Source organism: Typopeltis vanoorti, chromosome 1 (genome assembly GCF_054136105.1).
Source record: "Typopeltis vanoorti isolate ZY-2024b chromosome 1, IOZ_Tvanoo_1.0, whole genome shotgun sequence".
Taxonomy (NCBI): Eukaryota; Metazoa; Arthropoda; class Arachnida; order Uropygi; family Thelyphonidae; genus Typopeltis; species Typopeltis vanoorti.
In genome coordinates, this window is record NC_143549.1 from 107,369,492 (window position 1) to 107,388,323 (window position 18,832).

General features: G+C 33.6%; 1 protein-coding gene across 1 annotated transcript in view; it reads right to left on the minus strand.

Moving 5' to 3' along the window:
* Positions 1-18,832, minus strand: part of LOC150110297 (uncharacterized) — a 270,355-nt gene that overhangs the window by 122,702 nt on the left and 128,821 nt on the right. The window contains exon 8 of the mRNA XM_090395533.1: positions 7,538-7,690. Coding sequence (XP_090251659.1) covers positions 7,538-7,690 — 153 coding nt within the window. The remainder of the gene's footprint in view (positions 1-7,537; positions 7,691-18,832) is intronic.

Here is an 18,832-nt window from a genome sequence, read left to right on the forward strand (position 1 = left end):
GCTTGTATAGCTCCTTGAGTTTATAAAGCTCATCTTTAAAATAATAATAATAATAATAAATAAAATAAATCCATGCCCACAGTAGGATTCAAACCCACAGCCTGTTACTTTGAGAGCACATATGCTTAAAAAAATTGGTTTACTAGGCTGACAAATATTTACCTTATTAGAACAGCAAAATGGAATAATTTACTACTTTTTTACTGCAAAAAGTTACCTTATTAAAGACAAGTGAATTTTTAGCTTATTTTCCTTACATAATATTACACTTTTTTTTCAGGCATGTTATTTAGTGTCGAGTTACTTGATTACAGATAGCTGTAAACTTCTTTGCCAAAAAATTTAGCAGAGAAGTTTTGTTTCTAACCAAGAGATATCTCATGTAATTAATTGAATAATTTAATTCCTTTGAAGTTGAAAACGCCGTCAGAAAACTAAAACCACATAAAACTGCAGGAATAGATAATATCTTGGGAGAGTGGTTGAGGGCTCTCGATGAAGAAGGACTGAAATTTCTAACAAAATTATGCAATAAAATATATGAGACTGGATTTTTACCCAAAGATATTAATCACTCACTTTTCGTTCCAATTCCCAAAAAACCAAAAGCTACAAGATTTTTAGAGAGTTTAGTTTAGATAGTTTAGAGTTCAGGACAATTAGCCTCATCAGTCAAGTATCAAAAGTCCTCCTATATGTTATTCTTGAAAGAAATACAAGAAAAATAAACATAGAAATAAATGATACACAAAGTGACTTCAAGGAAAATGTAGGTATAAGAGAAGGTATTTTCAATGTCAGAACCATCATAGAAAGATATCTAGAAAAACAAAAAGATGTATATCTCTGCTTCATATATTACAAAAAGGCATTCGACAATGTTCAACATGAACAATTAATTGAAATCCTTTCAAAAATAGGCATGAATGGAAAAGACATTAGGCTAATAACTAATCTTTACTGGGAACAGACTGCATCTTTGAGAATAAATAGAGAGACCTCAGAAGAATTCCCAGTTCAGAAAGGTGTGAGACAAGGCTGTGTCTTTTCTCCGATTCTCTTTAACCTGTACACAGAAGAAATATTTAATAAAATTATTAACCTCAAAGGAATCACTGTAGGGGGCATAAATATTAATAACCTAAGATATGCAGATGACATGGTTCTTCTAGCTGAAAACAAATATGACCTCAAGACTCTTATAGATGAAACCCTCAAGTACAGCAAACAATATGGCCTCAGTTTCAACTTTAAAAAGACAAAAATTATGATAATTTCAAGAGAAAAGGAAATGCCAAAAATATGCATCAATATAAAAGGAAATAAATTAGAACAGGTGCAAAAAACATACATATATACCTTGGACACTTGATCATAGAGAATGGCAGGACAGAAGATGAAATTAGAAAAAGGACTGAAATTGCAAGGTCAACTTTCAACAGTATGAAAAATCTACTGCCATCTAGAGAATTAAATCTGAAAACAAGACTAAGAATTTCCAAATGCTACATATGGTCCACATTATTATACGAAGTAGAGATATGGACACTTTCCAATCTGAGTGTGAAAAAACTGGAGGCCTTTGAAATGTGGATGCTGCAAAGAATTATGAGGATATCATGGAAAGACAAAAAGACAAATGAAGATGTACTAGAGATGGTAGGCATAAACAGGAGTCTGATGAAAGAAATTAAAAAGAGAAAAGCAAGTCAACTATTTTGGACATATTCTGAGACACAACTGCCTACAAAGGACACTTCTCGAAGGAACTGTTGAGGGAAAGAGAAGGAGAGGAAAACAAAGACTGGAGTAGATGAAAAATATAGAAGACTGGACCTATCTCTCATATGAGGAATGCAGCAGAGAGGTGCAAAATAGGACATGGTGGAGACACATGGTAGTCAATTTCCTGGAGGGAGAAGACACCTGACAGGACAGGATCCCTATCCACCCACTTTTGGATTTTACCTTTAACCAATGTTTCCAATTTAACCAGTTAATATTTCAGAGACATGCATCTCTGAAATATTAACTGGTCTGTAGTTTGCTACTTCTGTCTTGTGCCACCTTTATGTAATCAAACTATCTTAGCCTCTTTCCACCTCCTTGGAACCTTGCGAGAGCTGAGTCTTAGACTGAAGAATTTCATCAGAGGCAAGTGCTTTTTCTGGGATGGTATACACAATGGCACTGCATACCGGCACCTTTATTAACATTGATTGACAAACAGATGTGGAATCTTTAGAAATTTGTAATATTCATGCATATAGGTAAAAGTGTAATAACACTTTTACCTATATACATGAATATTATAAATTTACTTTTTTAATATTTATTAATTTACTGTTCTTTTTCCAGAAACATTATCTTACTATAAAGTAGCAATATAAAAAAAAATCATTTTTTTTTAGTTTAGTTTTCTTTTTATATCCTTTTAGTTATCAATTTTTCTGCTAGAAAAGAATGAGTAACAGCAGACATTTTCTTTACAAAACAAGTATCAGAAGTAATACCAATTTTCTGGCACACATAGTACACAGGGTCACGTGTACTATAGGGTGAATGTACTACACATGTCACCCTGTGTACTACATTCACGTAGTACACAGGGTGACATGCCATCCAATCTCACTGCTGTATTCACATTGATACTTTTCAATATGCTGAGCACGTCTTGTTCATTTACCTCAATTCTGACATGCATCTCTGTTACATCAGCAACTGTAAAACCTCCAGCTGCAAGAGACACCTTTGCAAAATGATCACTCAACAACTATTTCTTTTGCCTCTTGTCACTTTCCTACCATAGTCATTTATCCTCTTATTGCTACATAACGAAAAAAACTCTTGGATTTATAGCTATAAGTACACTCTATAAATATTAAATATAAAAAAACTCTAAACCACTTAACAGAAATTTGGGAATGTATAATCTCATGAATCAGAGAATTGAATTCAGCAACTTGGATCTTTTTTTTTTTACTAAAGGAACAATGCACCCTTCAAATGGAAAAGACTTTCAAATAAAAAAGTTAGTAGTGAGAGTAATCTTTATATATGCTTTTTCAATTAAAAGTCGGTTAGCCAATCTCATGGAGAGACAGCAAGATTTTTTTTCTGGAAACTAGGGTATTTAATCTTGCATATACAGACAATCATAGAATCCATACAATTTACAGAAAAATACTATGTATAGTTGGAGGAGTAAGTAGTGTAGATGGTGGGGCTGTGCACAGTGGTGTGTCCTCTCAAGATGAATCCCTGGATGTGTTAATAATATCAACAATAATAATCAGAAAAAAATAATAGCTTTTATTAAAAAGTGCTTATCTTTTTCACTACAATGGTGACTGTTCTAACGAATTCATCACATTATATCTACTAGTCAAAAGTTATATTTGAATAAGCCATTTACAGATAGAAATGCAAGATTCAACAGTTAACTGATTATATCTCCGTCACATCGAGAAAAAAAAAAAACAAAGAAGGTATTCTAAAAAGAATACTGATTAAAAGTTTTTTTTAACTTAGTATCACTCCAGAATAATTAATTAATTAAATTAAAAACAAAAATTACTGTTATAAATTTTAGAGCCAATTACTAATAAGGGCTTCAGAAATTTTTAGCAGCACTCAGAATTTGAGTTCTATGATTTGGTAACAAGATTTTTTCTAGTTCTCTGAAGACACTTTTAAAAACCTGCACACTGCTAAAACTCCTTTTTTTATGTTAGATACATCAGTAATTGTTTTCAGCTTTAATATAGCAAGTGAAATGTTTTTTTTTGTTTTTTTAAAGAATAATGCATGTGCGCATGTGCAATATTTGAATTTTCATAATTCTGTGTGCTATATTAATTTTTTCCCCCCATTTCTTAGACATGGTTTATTTCTAAAGTTTATATTTTTATATAAAATTAGAATTTATTAAACTCCAACATATTTCATCCTATGTTACAAGGACATCATCAGGGAGAGAAGAGAAGATCAGTTAATGACATTCAAAACAAGAATCGCAAGACATGACATGTAGTATGTATTTACTTGCTCATGTAAAATACATACATAGAAGTATCATGTAAATGCATTAATAGAAGTATGCACTATTAGAGTTCAAAGGGAAACAATGGATAGGTTTGTAATTTATATATAAGATTAAGTAACTTATTACAAAAAAAAAATAAAAAAATTCCCACAACTATGAGACTGGCATGTAATCAGAGTTGTTAATATTCATGACTATTAAGTTTCACGAAACAGACAAACTTAAATCTATTGGAATGAAGATTCCTGATTTGGTTCTAGTGTCAGTGGTATGGTAAGTAAGGCTAGACTTTTCAGATTCTAAGATTGATTCTAATCAAAGATAAAAGATGGTATTTTATCTTTGGCAGATGGTAGAAAAGGAGAAAGTTTCTGAGCTGGTTTGATGGTGGCATATAGATTATACTTGCAAAGAACCCATGTTATCTGTTCCAATGTTCCTTTAAGAAAAGCCATGGAAATTCTTCTTACATCACACTGTAATCTGGTTGACAGATGATATCTGTTGATAATTTTCTAGATGATGGTTTTATCATATCCATTAGTAGTCAATGTGATTTTTATTTTATTTAATTCTTCCAGCAAAAGGGAATTGGAAGAAAAGACTGGCTCTGTGTATAAGAGTTTTGATGATACCTTCTGTGATGGAAGTATCTGCCACTGAATTAAAGTTTTCTATAAACAGAAAATACAATACTACTCACAGCAGTAAGGATTATTAAAGTATCCAAAAAGGGAAGCCTGTTGTTATATTCACATTCGATAGTGAACTTGATACAGAGAACATGGAGTTTATTTTATCCAGAAAATGTACCGAGTAGAACCAAACTGCAAAGATATTATTCATAAATCAAAGGTTATGAGGTTGAGAGAAAATGGTACTTGAAGAGCTGATTTTTCCAGATTTCATAAAATAATCAGCTAAAGCTGGTGAGAGAGGACTACTCATGACTGTTTCTTCAATCTGCTTATACAATTGATTCTGCTGAATAAAATAACTTCTATTGATAGTGAATTTAAACAAGTTAACAATGTCCTCGGGGAAATCATCTTGCAAGAGATGAATTCTCCTAAAGTAGTATGTTGGTGAATATGGGAAACTGCATCAAAGAAAACTATGATTTCATTGAAAGTTTATTTTTCACTTGGTTAGAGTATAATAAATTTAGTTTAATCCTTTATCCAAGTGTGAGCAAACAAAGTTTGCGCCTGAAAGTATCTTCAGGACTGGGGAAAGGTGGTACAACACCAGGGCAACTCGTTGCAAAGGTGGAGCAAGCTACCAACACTCCTGTCTCAGTATCTCCTATAATGCAAAACACATCTCCTTGCAGATATGTCTAATGTTATGCATTAAGGGAAGGGCCACTACCCAGACTAGTTTCGACCTTTATTGAGGTCTCTTCAGTGGGAGCCAAGCCCAAGCTGAGATACCAGGCAGAAGCATTCGCAGGTCATCTCTACCTATAGGAGTTGCCAAATGGTGTGCCACCCTTTATTTAGAGATGACCTGCGAATAGGTAGAGATGACCTGCGAATGCAGGTCATCTCTACCTATTCGCAGTTCTGAGAAGGGTGTATTCAAAGGAGGAGGTTTTGCTTTGTATAGAATCTAGGCAACTATAAATCTCAATTGATTTGCTTCATCTGTGCATAAGTCTAAAATGCCTTAAAATACCATAAAAAGACTTTTGGAAGGCCTAGTCAAGTGTCCATTAAAAGTGAAGTGCTAACACATCTGAGGTCACCAGGGTTTCACTCATGTTCATCATAGTAAATGCAGAATCTCCACAGGGATTCCACTTGTTATCATCATAGTATTTAAACGGTAAAGTGATATTCTCATTGAATTCCTTTAATTGGATAACATATACTACAAATAGAGGAATATTTATTTCTGCCGTTTTAGAAGCATGGCATTCAGATTTCTCCTGAAACATTTCCATTAACACATCATTTCAAAACATAAGACAAAATTCAAAAATAAAAAGAAAAAAAAAGGGGGGTGGGGGGGAAAAAGAGAGAGAGAAAAAAAAATCTAAATTTTTTGATGGTTCAAAATGAGCCAATCTCTGTGTTCACTAAGAGAGAGTTCTAACCTTGAAGTCTACACCCTACGATTTCAGCTAGTGTTTAAGCAAGATTAAGATCTACTTGGGTTATTAAATGAGATGATCACATAACTGAAATAACTAGGCTGAAAATATGGATCTGGTTTGCAAGAAATGAATAAATATATAGCTAATAAACAATTACTGATCATCATAAACACCGTTGGAGCTGTCATACATGCCATGGCTGTGAAAAGCATGTGGATTTGCCAAAGTCAAGAAGACTTAAAGAAGGAATCAGGTAAGTTGCCATCATTTCCTCTATATATTTCTCTCTTATGGCAATGAACTATGAGGAAATGATATCTACTACTGATGCTTATAGCTCAGTGAACACTTCATCCTCCTCAACAGATATCCTTTAGTGTGCCATGGTGATCATATTAAAGTTTTTACTTTGAATTTTACAGAACTAACGTTCTGTGAAATTCAAAGTAAAATTAACTGATGTTCTACTGTGTTACTTTATTTAGTTTTTTACTTTTCAGATTATTATTATTTTTTCTCTTAGCAGGCTGTGAGTCCCAGAGAATTCAAAGTATTCAAAGGACTGGTGGTGGTGTTCTACAGAAGATTATAACATCTGAAAGCATAAATATTGTAAAAGGCATAAGCTAGTTTAATTGATTATATCAGTCTCATTCATGCAGCCTAGAACTAGATGCAGCTTTGCAGGTCCTCTGCACCAAACCTTGAAGGATACCATGATGAGTTAAAGTTTAGCTGCAACAAGAGCAAAAAAAAACCACCCATGTATCTGTTATCTCAAAAATATTTTATTTAGTTTAATTTGAGACACTATGTGGTTTGGAAGAACATGGATTTATATCCCCAACTAACAAGCATATCTATCAGCACATTCCCCCCCATTGGCCATTTACCCATTCTAATGCCTCTGTTTCTCTTTCTTGTGGGAAAGTTGTTTTAATGCCAGTCCAGAACCGTGTGGTTATTGTATCTGCTCTCCAGCCAAAAGGCTGCAGGTTTGAATCCAAGTGTGGGCATAGATGTTTGCAATTGTCTGTGAAAATACTAGTAGTGGTGATGGACGGCAGATGACGTTGGTGTAGTTGCAGTTCATTGGTGGATTGAGTGGTGGAGACAGAGAGTTGTAGAGTAGGTGCCCTCCCTTGATGAGTCTTTAGACTCCCTGAAGATATCATGTAATAATAATAATTAAGTAAAAAAGGAAAATAATCACAAGGCCGACTGACACACAGTTTTCTTTCTCTTTTCATTGTTATTTTTCTTTGTTTCCTTTTAATAAGTTTATTAATATAGATATTTGAAAATGCAAACACAGCAACCAATCTTTATTTTATATATATCAAATACATTCAAACTTAAAAAGGAAATTTTTAAAAGCATATTCTGTAACATACCTGAAAGGACCACATACTTTCAGAACCTTTCACATCAATGATAACCTGTTCACTGGCTACTGGTAATGTCTGAGGATCTTCAGTAAGATTTGTCAATGCATCTAGAACCTCTTGTAAGTGAGTGATTTCATGTAGCATTGCCAGTTCAGATTCCTAAAAATAAGTGAGAGAAAGATAGAGAGTATAAATGTCTGCATTCTATACTGGAAAAAATTATATATATATATATATATATATATATATATATATACATATATATACACTTATAATATATATAATATATAATATAATATATATATTATATAATATTATTATATATAATATATAATATATTATATAATATATATAATATATAATATATATATATATATATATATATATATATATATATATATATATATATATATATATATATATATATATATATATATATACATATATATACACTTAACATAAAAATAATCTGGACCTCATATGATTCCAAGCCATACCCTTAGCCAATTTCCAGGAATGATCCCAAGCAGTCCAAGTTCTGCTTGCACTGGTCATAAGATGCAACATCTCACGTGTATCTATAAAATCCCTTAACTAACTTTTTTTTTTTATCAGAGAATCTGTAATCTCTCTATTCTTCTAACTTTATATATATATATAGTAACAAATTTGTCAATTTCTTCATAGCATTAAAAGATTTCCAATCTTGATTTCATTAGCCTGGTAAGAAATCTTTTAATGACAGATTAAATTGTGCACTAATAACTGAAACTGAAAATTTCAAAACAATTATTTCTTTACTCTCTCTCCCTTTCTTTTTGTACAAAAATTAAATATGCTTCCCTGGTAAACACCAATAAGAACCATCATTCTGTTGATTCTAACTGAAACCATCCTATCAATCCTTATTTCAAACTATCTGTTGGTTAAGGAGTGACCATTCAACCCATTATTAAATCATTAATTAGATATTTCAAGTTGTGTACTTCAATGTATGTTCACAGATGTCATTAATTCCTATTGGCCAACAATAAACTGGAATCTTTATATCACAAACCTTTTTATTATATGCATTTTACCATATATCATTTATCACAAAGTGTTTTTACTCCAAGTATTTGAATTTAAAGCATTTTGAATTAAAAGGGCATTGCAATTTTTTAAATTGCAATGCCCTTTAAAATATATTAAAATATATTTGAATGCAATTAACAGAATTATTTCATTTAATGTTTTTTTTAACTAAAATAGTAATAAATTTTCTTAAATACAATTAATACTATAATTAGAAGAAACACACATATAAACCACAGTGAAAATTATTTAATTGTAAATATTTCATCCTAAGTATCTTAGGACATCATCAGTACAGTATTTAAACAAAAATTAGGAATAACATACAGTTAGGGCGCATGATTACAATAGAATCTCATGAAAATGTGCATAACGTGCTAAAGTAGTACAAAAAAAAAAAAAAAAGTTAATTATTTAACACAGTTTTGTATGATAATTTCCCATACTTTAGGAATAGTAAGAACGTCGTTGCGGTTTAGGTTTGGTCTGTGTAGTAGGGCTTCAGAACTTTCTTTGTATAAACGTTCATGTTTAAATAAAGATCTATGTAAAAGTTTAGCCTTTTCCCAATGGATCCTATGGTTTGGATTTTCAATTCCGTGTTGAGAGAGGCCAGATTTCTGCGATTTAAGAAGACGAATGTGGTCTTGATGTTCCGAGATGCGTTTCTGAACAGACCTACCTGTCTGTCCAAAGTAAGATAATTTGCATGAGCATGGAATCTCATAAACACCAGGTAACATCAAGGGTGAGAATTTGTCCTTAGGAGAAGGTAATAAGTTGTAAATTTGGTTGATAGGTTTGTAAGTAGTGGCAAAATTGTATTTCTTCATAATTTTAGAAAGACGTTCTGAGATGCCTTTTATTCCTTCACGGGGAAATGACAGCGCAGAAGACAAACTTACTAGGAAAACTGCAACTAAAACAGGGTAAGCTACGAGCTAGAATATCTTTTTTAAAAAAGTGCAGACGTGATAATCTTATTCCAACCTTTGCTAAGCTGAAAGAAACCATCAAATCTCCAGGCGCCCATAAAATCTATCAAAAAGCAAGTCATTCCTTACTACTCAATCAGTTACGAGTGTCTAAGCATGAACTAGCAACAAACATTTTAAATATTACAGAACTAGAAACAGATTTGTCAAATATGTTAAATCAAGAATTGCTACAATTAATTATAACTGTCTCAAAGAATTCAGGAAGAAAAGCTTTTGATAAAAGCAATAGTGCTCTACATATTAAATACCTTAATCTATTAAATCGATCAAAAAAGATCACTAACAAATTACCAACTGAAAAATGGGTAGTCAATTTATCTAACCGTCAACTAACAAAAGATGAATTAAATGTTCTAGCAAGAGGCCATAAATTTGCGATTTCACCAAAGTGTTTCCCATATTTAGACTTTATACATAATATAGAAAGAAACATCAAGCATCTCTCCAGTATTGAAGCCAACAAACTTCGTTTCGAAGTAGCTAAATGATCTACAATGCCAAACCTTCAGAATTAAATATCCCACCGTCGGAATTGAAAGCTATTATTTCCTTAAAACGTAACAAAAATTTAATCATTACTAGAGCTGATAAAGGAAATACCACTGTGGTTCTTGATACCAATTCATATGACCGAAAAATTAATTTACTTCTTCGAGATCGTAATACTTACTCCAAATTGGATTTTGATCCTACGAATCGTCAACTCAGAAAATTAAATAAGCTACTTAATGAAACTTCCTCCTTAGATAAAGAAACAATCAAAAAACTTAAGACATACCATGCAAGACCTCCTAGAATTTATGGCTTACCTAAGCTACACAAAACTAATGTTCCACTTAGACTTGTCGTAGACTGTATCGGCTGTCCAACGTACAAGTTATCAAGATTCTTATCTAACCTTCTCCGCCCTCACATAGGCCACTCAGTCTCTTCAATCAAAAATTCTACTAAGTTTCACACAAAAATTAAAGACATTCAACTATCAAAAACTGACTTGTTAATCAGCTTCGACATTGTCTCCCTCTTCACTAACATTCCCCATGAAGAAACAATAGAATTACAAACTCAAAAATTTCCGTCTGATATAGTTGAATTGTTCAAGTTTGTTATTGCACCAGGTTACTTCACCTGGAAAGGTCAAATTTACAAGCAAGAGGAAGGAACAGCAATGGGATCTCCTTTATTACCAAATCTAGCAAATTTGTTTCTAGAACACCTTGAGGAAAAAATATTCACTTTTGAACCCAAACCAAAAATTTGGCTAAGATATGTCGATGATGTATTTGCAGTATGAAATCATCCCGAACCTGAATTACAACTGTTTCTAGATAAAATTAACCTTCTTCATCATTGCATCAACTTTACGTTAGAAAAAGAATCTCCACAGGGTATCTCTTTTTTGGATTTACACATCAAAAGAAAAGAAGACGGTTCCATCGCCACTTCCATCTTTCGCAAGCCTACATTCTCAGGTCGCTACATTCACAATTCTTCTGCTCATCATCCATCTCAGAAATCTGGCATTATTAAATCACTAGTTTCCAGAGCACACAAATTCTGCTCCTCTGAAGAATCTTTAAACCAGTAATTAGAAGTTATCAAAAATACAGCCATCCTAAATGGATATAATCCCAAATCAACTCAAAAAATCATCAGTCACTTCTGCATACATCAAACCAGACAGGAAGAAGTGCATAGGATTCCCATACCTTACGTTAAAGGCATCTCAGAACGTCTTTCTAAAATTATGAAGAAATACAATTTTGCCACTACTTACAAACCCATCAACCAAATTTACAACTTATTATCTTCTCCTAAGGACAAATTCTCACCCTTGATGTTACCTGGTGTTTATGAGATTCCATGCTCATGCAAATTATCTTACTTTGGACAGACAGGTAGGTCTGTTCAGAAACGCATCTCGGAACATCAAGACCACATTCGTCTTCTTAAACCGCAGAAATCTGGCCTCTCTCAACACGGAATTGAAAATCCAAACCATAGGATCCATTGGGAAAAGGCTAAACTTTTACATAGATCTTTATTTAAACATGAACATTTATACAAAGAAAGTTCTGAAGCCCTACTACACAGACCAAACCTAAACCGCAACGACGTTCTTACTATTCCTAACGTATGGGAAATTATCATATAAAACTGTGTTAAATAATTAACTTTTTTTTTTTTTTTTTTTTTTGTACTACTTTAGCACGTTATGCACGTTTTCATGAGATTCTATTGTAATCATGCGCCCTAACTGTATGTTATTCCTAATTTTTGTTTAAATACTGTACTGATGATGTCCTAAGATACTTAGGATGAAATATTTACAATTAAATAATTTTCACTGTGGTTTATACGTGTGTTTCTTCTAATTATGAACGCACCACAGGTTTTGTTATTTAAAAAAAAAATTAATACTATTTTGATCACTTGTAAATTTTCTAAGCATTTTTTCTATAATTTCAAATAAACTAATTAACTGACTAAGATGTTTCAGAAGAAACAAACTACAATAATTTAATTCATCTATGTTCTAACAGTGTTACATGATGCCAAGACAATAAATAATATCTTTAATAACAGGATAATGGAGGTAGCAGGGTTTTCCTACTACTGGAAATTGGGGTTTTTTATCCAGCATACAGGCATGAGAACACACACAATTTATAGACTAAAAATATTCTTGTTGATGGTGCTGATGATGGGCAATAGATGTCATTGTGTTAGGTGGAGAATTAAGTAGTAGGGGAGATGGAGAGATGTGTGTAGTGGAGTAGAATGGAGTGCCAGTATCCACCTGTGATGAGTCCTTGGACTCTTTGGAAGTGTCAAGCAATAATAATATTTCACTAGATTTTAAATCAGCATCATCAGAGCACAAACTACTATCATGACACAAAAGCAACAAACAAAAGATAAAAATAACCTCACTTGGTGCTCTCTAATGTTGGATATATATATATATATATAACCAAATAACCAAATAAATATAACCAAAAGAGTTGATCTTAGAATGACTCTGCTAAATTTAGGGTAAATTAGGACATGCTATACAGAAATCTTTACAAGTCAGAAGACAAAGACTATTTTTAGAGTAAGCTGTGACAATGAAAGACTCCTCTAATCTCAACAAGTGGTTTAAGATTAGGAGAGTCTTTCATTGTCATAGCTTACTCTAAAAATAGTCTTTGTAAAGATTTCTATATAACATGCTAGTTTTCATCTATCTAATCCTATGTGAAGGGAAGTCCAAAGCATGGTCTGTTACTGCAAAGTCAGCAATGGCAATGAAATGTGTTCCTCAACAAGAATGGCTCCATTTATTTATCTAAAATTTATGACATTCTTCACAACACTTTTAAACAACATGTAAATCAAACTATAAACCTTTATTTGCTCTTCTAAGGATATATTCCAAATCCCCTAACACATCCAGGAGTATACACAAGGTTTTATGAGTGGAACTTCACCTAGACAGCAGGAAGAATTGTTAACATCTCTCCTGAACAACATGAAAATATGCTATCATCATTATGACAAGTCAGGACCAGTAGATCCTGTACTGGTTGCTGCTTCACAGAAAATTAACTTTAAGAAAACTACATTTGTATAGAAGTTGTTACAGGTTCAAGAGACTATTTTTTGGAGTTAGCATCAGCAATGAGGCACTACTCATTTTTCAATAAGAAAGGCTGCATTCATCTACCAGAAATCTGGGAGATAGTAATTTCAAAGACTGCCTTTTGCTCAAAAACTGTAAGCCAGTCCTAGATAGTACCACGATAGCAGGGACTTTTTTGTGTGTGTGTGATAATTTTGAACTGTTTCTACAATTACCTGGTGCACCTGTCTCGTGTTCTGTGACAAGTGTTTTTTTTTTCTGTGAAGATGCTAAGTTTAAAATCCAGTCAACTCTCACTATCAGAGACAGCCATACTGAATAATAGTTTTATTATATGAATTAATTCACTATAATAAAACTATTAAAAATCCCCAAAATTTGCTGTAGATAACTTTCCAATATAATGTACTAGAGTTATGTAACTACAGTCAACTCTCACTATAACAAACACTGATATGATGAATTCACTCATTATAACAAACTACTGAAAATCCCCAGATAAGAACTTACAGCATCAATGCTATTCTAAAAAAAAAATTCAAGACAGTAAACTTTCCACTATAACAAACTATTTCTTTGGTCCTTAGGAGCTTGTTATTTGGAGAGTTAAGTGACTCATGTGCTTAATAAGTGATCATATTTATTTTAAGCTTGTGGTGTCAAGTTAATATTGTAAAAATTTAATATGAATAATTACCAACATTTCTATATTTCTATATTTTATTAGATTAAAAAAATTAAACAATATGAATCTATTTATTGGAAAAATCTGGTTTTGATTCATATTGCAAGCATAATTTTTCCAAGTATATTTGCACACTTGAAAAAAGTATGCACATTCCTTATCTTTCCTGGAGTACTAAGTATGGAAATTTTCTATAAACCTCATATTCACTTTTCTTTCTTTCTTTCTTAATAAAACTGTATAATGGAAGTTCTACTCAGATCATCTGAGATTTGACCTTGTAACCAAGCCATGGAAATTTTTATACTACCAGATTCTGCATTTTAAATTGAATCTCATTTAGATAGTTTCTATCTATACACATATGCATTCCTGACTGCAGTTCTCTTGGATATTTTCTGCCAATGTTCTATTGTTTGTCTTCTCATTTAATAATTTTTTCTGAATAATTACTCCAAACATCCAGAATATCTTTATGTAGAAATTATGGAGAAAAAATTCCCCTGCTAGAGCAATCACTTTACTTAAAACTAAGATAAAATAACAGTCAACATTTTGACCTTTATATCAATGTCATCATTAGGATCACACACACACACACAATAGTTGGAAAGAAGTCAGCAGACACCATAGTGTGAGGAACAAACAGCCCTGGCATCTACCTTAATAAGACTTAGGACCTCCTTTCATTGTGATGACTGCAACAAACCCATGAGACATACTTTACACAAGTGTACGATAGCGATAAATGAAAATTTTGGAATTCTTCCTGTAGGCATGTAATGAGGTCCTGGACTGTCATTGGGAAGACATTAAAACATTCCTTGACTCACTCAAAGCTCCAGTTCATCCCACAGATGTTCAGTAGAGGTTAAGATCAAGGCTTTGTGAAGGCCAGTGAAGTGTGGTGACATTCATGTCCACAAACTCCACAGTTACAGCAGCAGCCTTATGACACTTTGCACTTCTTGCTGAAAAAGACAATGGTCAGTTCTGTAGAAATGCCACAAAGTAGAAAGCTTTGTTGTCCAGAATGCTCAGATACCTCTTGGAATTCAATGTTCATGGCCACAAACAGAGGTCTGAGGCTAAACCGGGAAAAAACCAGGACCATACATCACACTGCCACCTCCAAATTTCATAGTTGGGGTTATGCACTCTGGTAAGAGGCATTTACTAGACATCTGCCACACCCATGAATCTTCTTGGTAGAGGGTGTAATATGATTCGTTCCATAACACAGCTTTCCAAGCATCCACATCCAACTGTACATGCTCTTTGCACCACTGAAAATGCTGCATGTTGGTTCAGATAATGTGGGGCTTGCATATTGCAGTCCTACCATGGAAACTCATGTTATGAGCCTCGGTTCTGAAGTTTTTCTGCAGATTCGTGTTCCAGATGATGCCTGGAACTTTGCATTTAATGTTGGCCAGCAAATGGCAGATTTTACATATCATCCTTCATAGCACCCTATGGTCACATTTGGCGAGTGTGGTGGATCATCCACTGCAGGTAGCACTTGCAGCTGATTCCCTGAGCTCCCATCTCAGTATGGTAACACTGACTATTGATCTGGGATGACCAATTTGTTCAACAGATAGGCCTGCAACATGCATTCTATCACAATGCGATTTTCAAACTCTGTCAGTTCCCTTCTTGCAACCATTTCACCTGGAAACAGATGAACTGACTTGGGAGCATCATATTCCTCTAATTTATACTGGCTACAAACACGTGACACATTATGGCACAATGCACTTAGCCCATGGGAGTGTCCATTGACTTCTTTCCAAACAGTGTGTGTGTGTGTGTGTCTTCTTCTTCCTTAACGTATTAGGCCTAGCCTACTACAATTCGAAACTGGAAATCGCACTGAATAGATCAGTCAATTCTATTCCAGGAGTGTCCTATGTCTGTAAATGCATGTGTTCAAGGGGTCGGTCTGCCTGTTCTGGGGAATGAAAAACCAGTTTCCGGGTGAAAAAAAAAACCCTACCTCCATATGAGACTGGCTAACTCCTTTCGTCAAAAGAGACCAGATAAAGGTTCCTTGCGACACTGACAGGAATCAAGCCCAGATCTTTCCGACCAAAGGGCTTCATCTATAAGTTCCACTGCATAAAGGAGGTTCCAAGACTGCTGTTGTAAATTATCAACCGATTAGCATATCATGAATCGCTGTCAAGGTCTTGGAGAAATTAGTCAAGAGAAGAATACAGGATTGGATAGATGAAAATGGGATACTGTATGGAGGACAACATGGTTTTGTGAAGGGTAGATCATGCCTCAGTAACTTGCTCACATTTTATAACACAGTGACGGCTGAACTGGATAAGGGTAATGGGTTTACAATGATTCTACTGGACCTTGCCAAGGTCTTTGACAGGATACCACATGGAACTCTAATCAGTAAACTGGAGCAGATGGGGATGGATATAGGGTTGGTGAGATGGATAGGAGGGTCGCTGATGGAGAGATACCAGTATTGGATCCTACTTCTAAATCTTTACCTTGGATCCGAAATGTTAGTCACTATGATGTTCTTAAACAAAATAATAGGTTGCTAGTTGGTTTCTAATTCAAATATAAAGAAAATTTATATTTAAAGACTGTGCCACTTTACATCTGAATTAGTTCAAGTATTGAAGATAAACCAACCCTCAACTATTTCTCCTTAATATATATACTGGCCGAGTATATTTAACTAACTTAATTCACCCGCTTTGGTTCGAATATTTTATGAATGGTGCAGTAAAAGAGATTCAGGCAAAATACAACTTTTGATTAACAAAAACAAACATTTAATTTTATAATCACAAATTATACACTTAAGATCAAAATACTAAATAAGCTATTATAAACACTTCAGCCTTTCTGATAATACTGTCATACAAACTCAGACAATGGTAAATCTGTTATCTCTATTACAGTTTTCTCACAATTCCTTAAGTTCCAAATACAATGAAATTGTAGTAACACCTCTTCACAAGCAACACTTTTAAATTTACACTTTAGCTAACTTCCTCAATAGTTACTGTTAGTATATGGAAATTCTAGGATGAAACTTACATACTTCTCTGTATAGGAATAATACTAATGGTTGGAATATTCTTACCGATAATCTTTTTCATATTCCTACCGATTTTTTTTCATCTACTTATACGCAAACACTTTTCATAACTGTTAACACTTTAAACAATAAACGGCACTCATTAAAATAAATCTTCTAAGCAATAACTGAATTAATCCTCGGTCACTATACACATAAACAAACGTTGTTGCATAAGGTACTACTGATCACTCATGAAATAACGCAACACACAATAATTCTTAACTTGAGGTTTTATATGCACAGCTGTTCATTCTTCCTGCATTCATTTAATTCTTTAGGCAATATATTTCTAAGCACAGCTAACGGTAACTTCAACTTTACAGCCTCTACTATTCCCTAATAACTCTGTGCTTTGCTTCAAGGTTCTGTATGTCCTTGAAAGGTCGGCCCTGAAATTGAATCTCAACTCAAATATCACTAGTCTATTTAGTAGTCACTCAGCTGTCTTCCGTAACTATAATTGTTATTCTACAATTTATTAGCTAACCGCCTCTCGACTAGTAGACTTTATTAGCTGCTTGAGTGATTTGCCGACTCCTATTATCACACTGTGATTCCTGAATGCTCCGATTCCAACCTAACGCCAATCCCCTCCTTTCTCTCTCTTAATAATCTATTTCTTAATTCCTCAATAATTTCAGTGTTCATCGCTTATATATCTCCATTCTTCCCGCCTAAATTATTCTCGTGATCTAAAACTCTTTTCAATAAACCTTCTCTTCACGTGGTGTTCCAAAACATGCAAGCTATCTAACATACGTTTCCATGACAACAAAACAAAACATAATAAAATTGAGCTATTACATAACATTAAATTTCTACAAATAGGAATAAATAAAGAATATTTACATTTCAATTAATGTGCAGTTTTATAAATTCTTATAATATTAACATAGTAATAAATAAAATAGCTTAATAATATTTAATACAGTCTTTTCATTATTAATACATATATCTTTGATTAAATAATTAAATATTAGACAAAATTAAGGTAGTTATATGAATATTAAATTGTAAAATAAGTTGTTTACATTAAATAATATTTACAAGTCTAGCCTTTGTGATGGAAGATCATGTTGGATTCTGAACCAAATAATAATTACTCTAATCTCTATATAATCAGAATCCAACACCAGAAAGTGGTTTATTCAGGAGTAGAGTCCAAAAGACGGCTTGTGACTAGTGGTGTGCCACAGGGTTCTGTTCTTGGACCACTACTTTTCAATTTGTTCATTAACGATATAGGAAAGAATCTGAGAGGAAGTGTTCACTTGTTTGCTGATGATGCAAAGTTGGGTAGAGCAATTGTGAGTGCACAGGATGTCAAAATTTTGCAGGATGATTTGGACAGTTTGGAGGACTGGGCTAGGGAAAATGGATGTCAATTTAATGTGGCAAAGTGTAAGGTTATGCATTTTGGGGTGAAAAGATTAGAAGCAGTATATCACATTGGTGGAACCGTACTCCAGGAGATTGATGAGGCCAGGGATTTTGGAGTGTTGGTGGATAGGGAGTTGAAGTTTAGGGGGGGGGGGGCACATTGCAAAAGTGGCCAAATCAGCTCATCAAATCACTTGGTTGCTGAAAAATACTTTAACAAGCAGAGACAAACAAGTTATTGTTCCTCTATATCGAGCCTTGATAAGACCCCATCTAGCTGTGCCCATATCTGGGTACCAGGGTTTCTTCTTGATGGGGAGGAAGTGGAGAGGATCCAGAGACGAGTGACCAAGATGATAGCAGGTCTGTGGAATGAACCTTATGAGAACAGGTTGAAGATTTGTGGGTTGCAAAAATTGGTTGA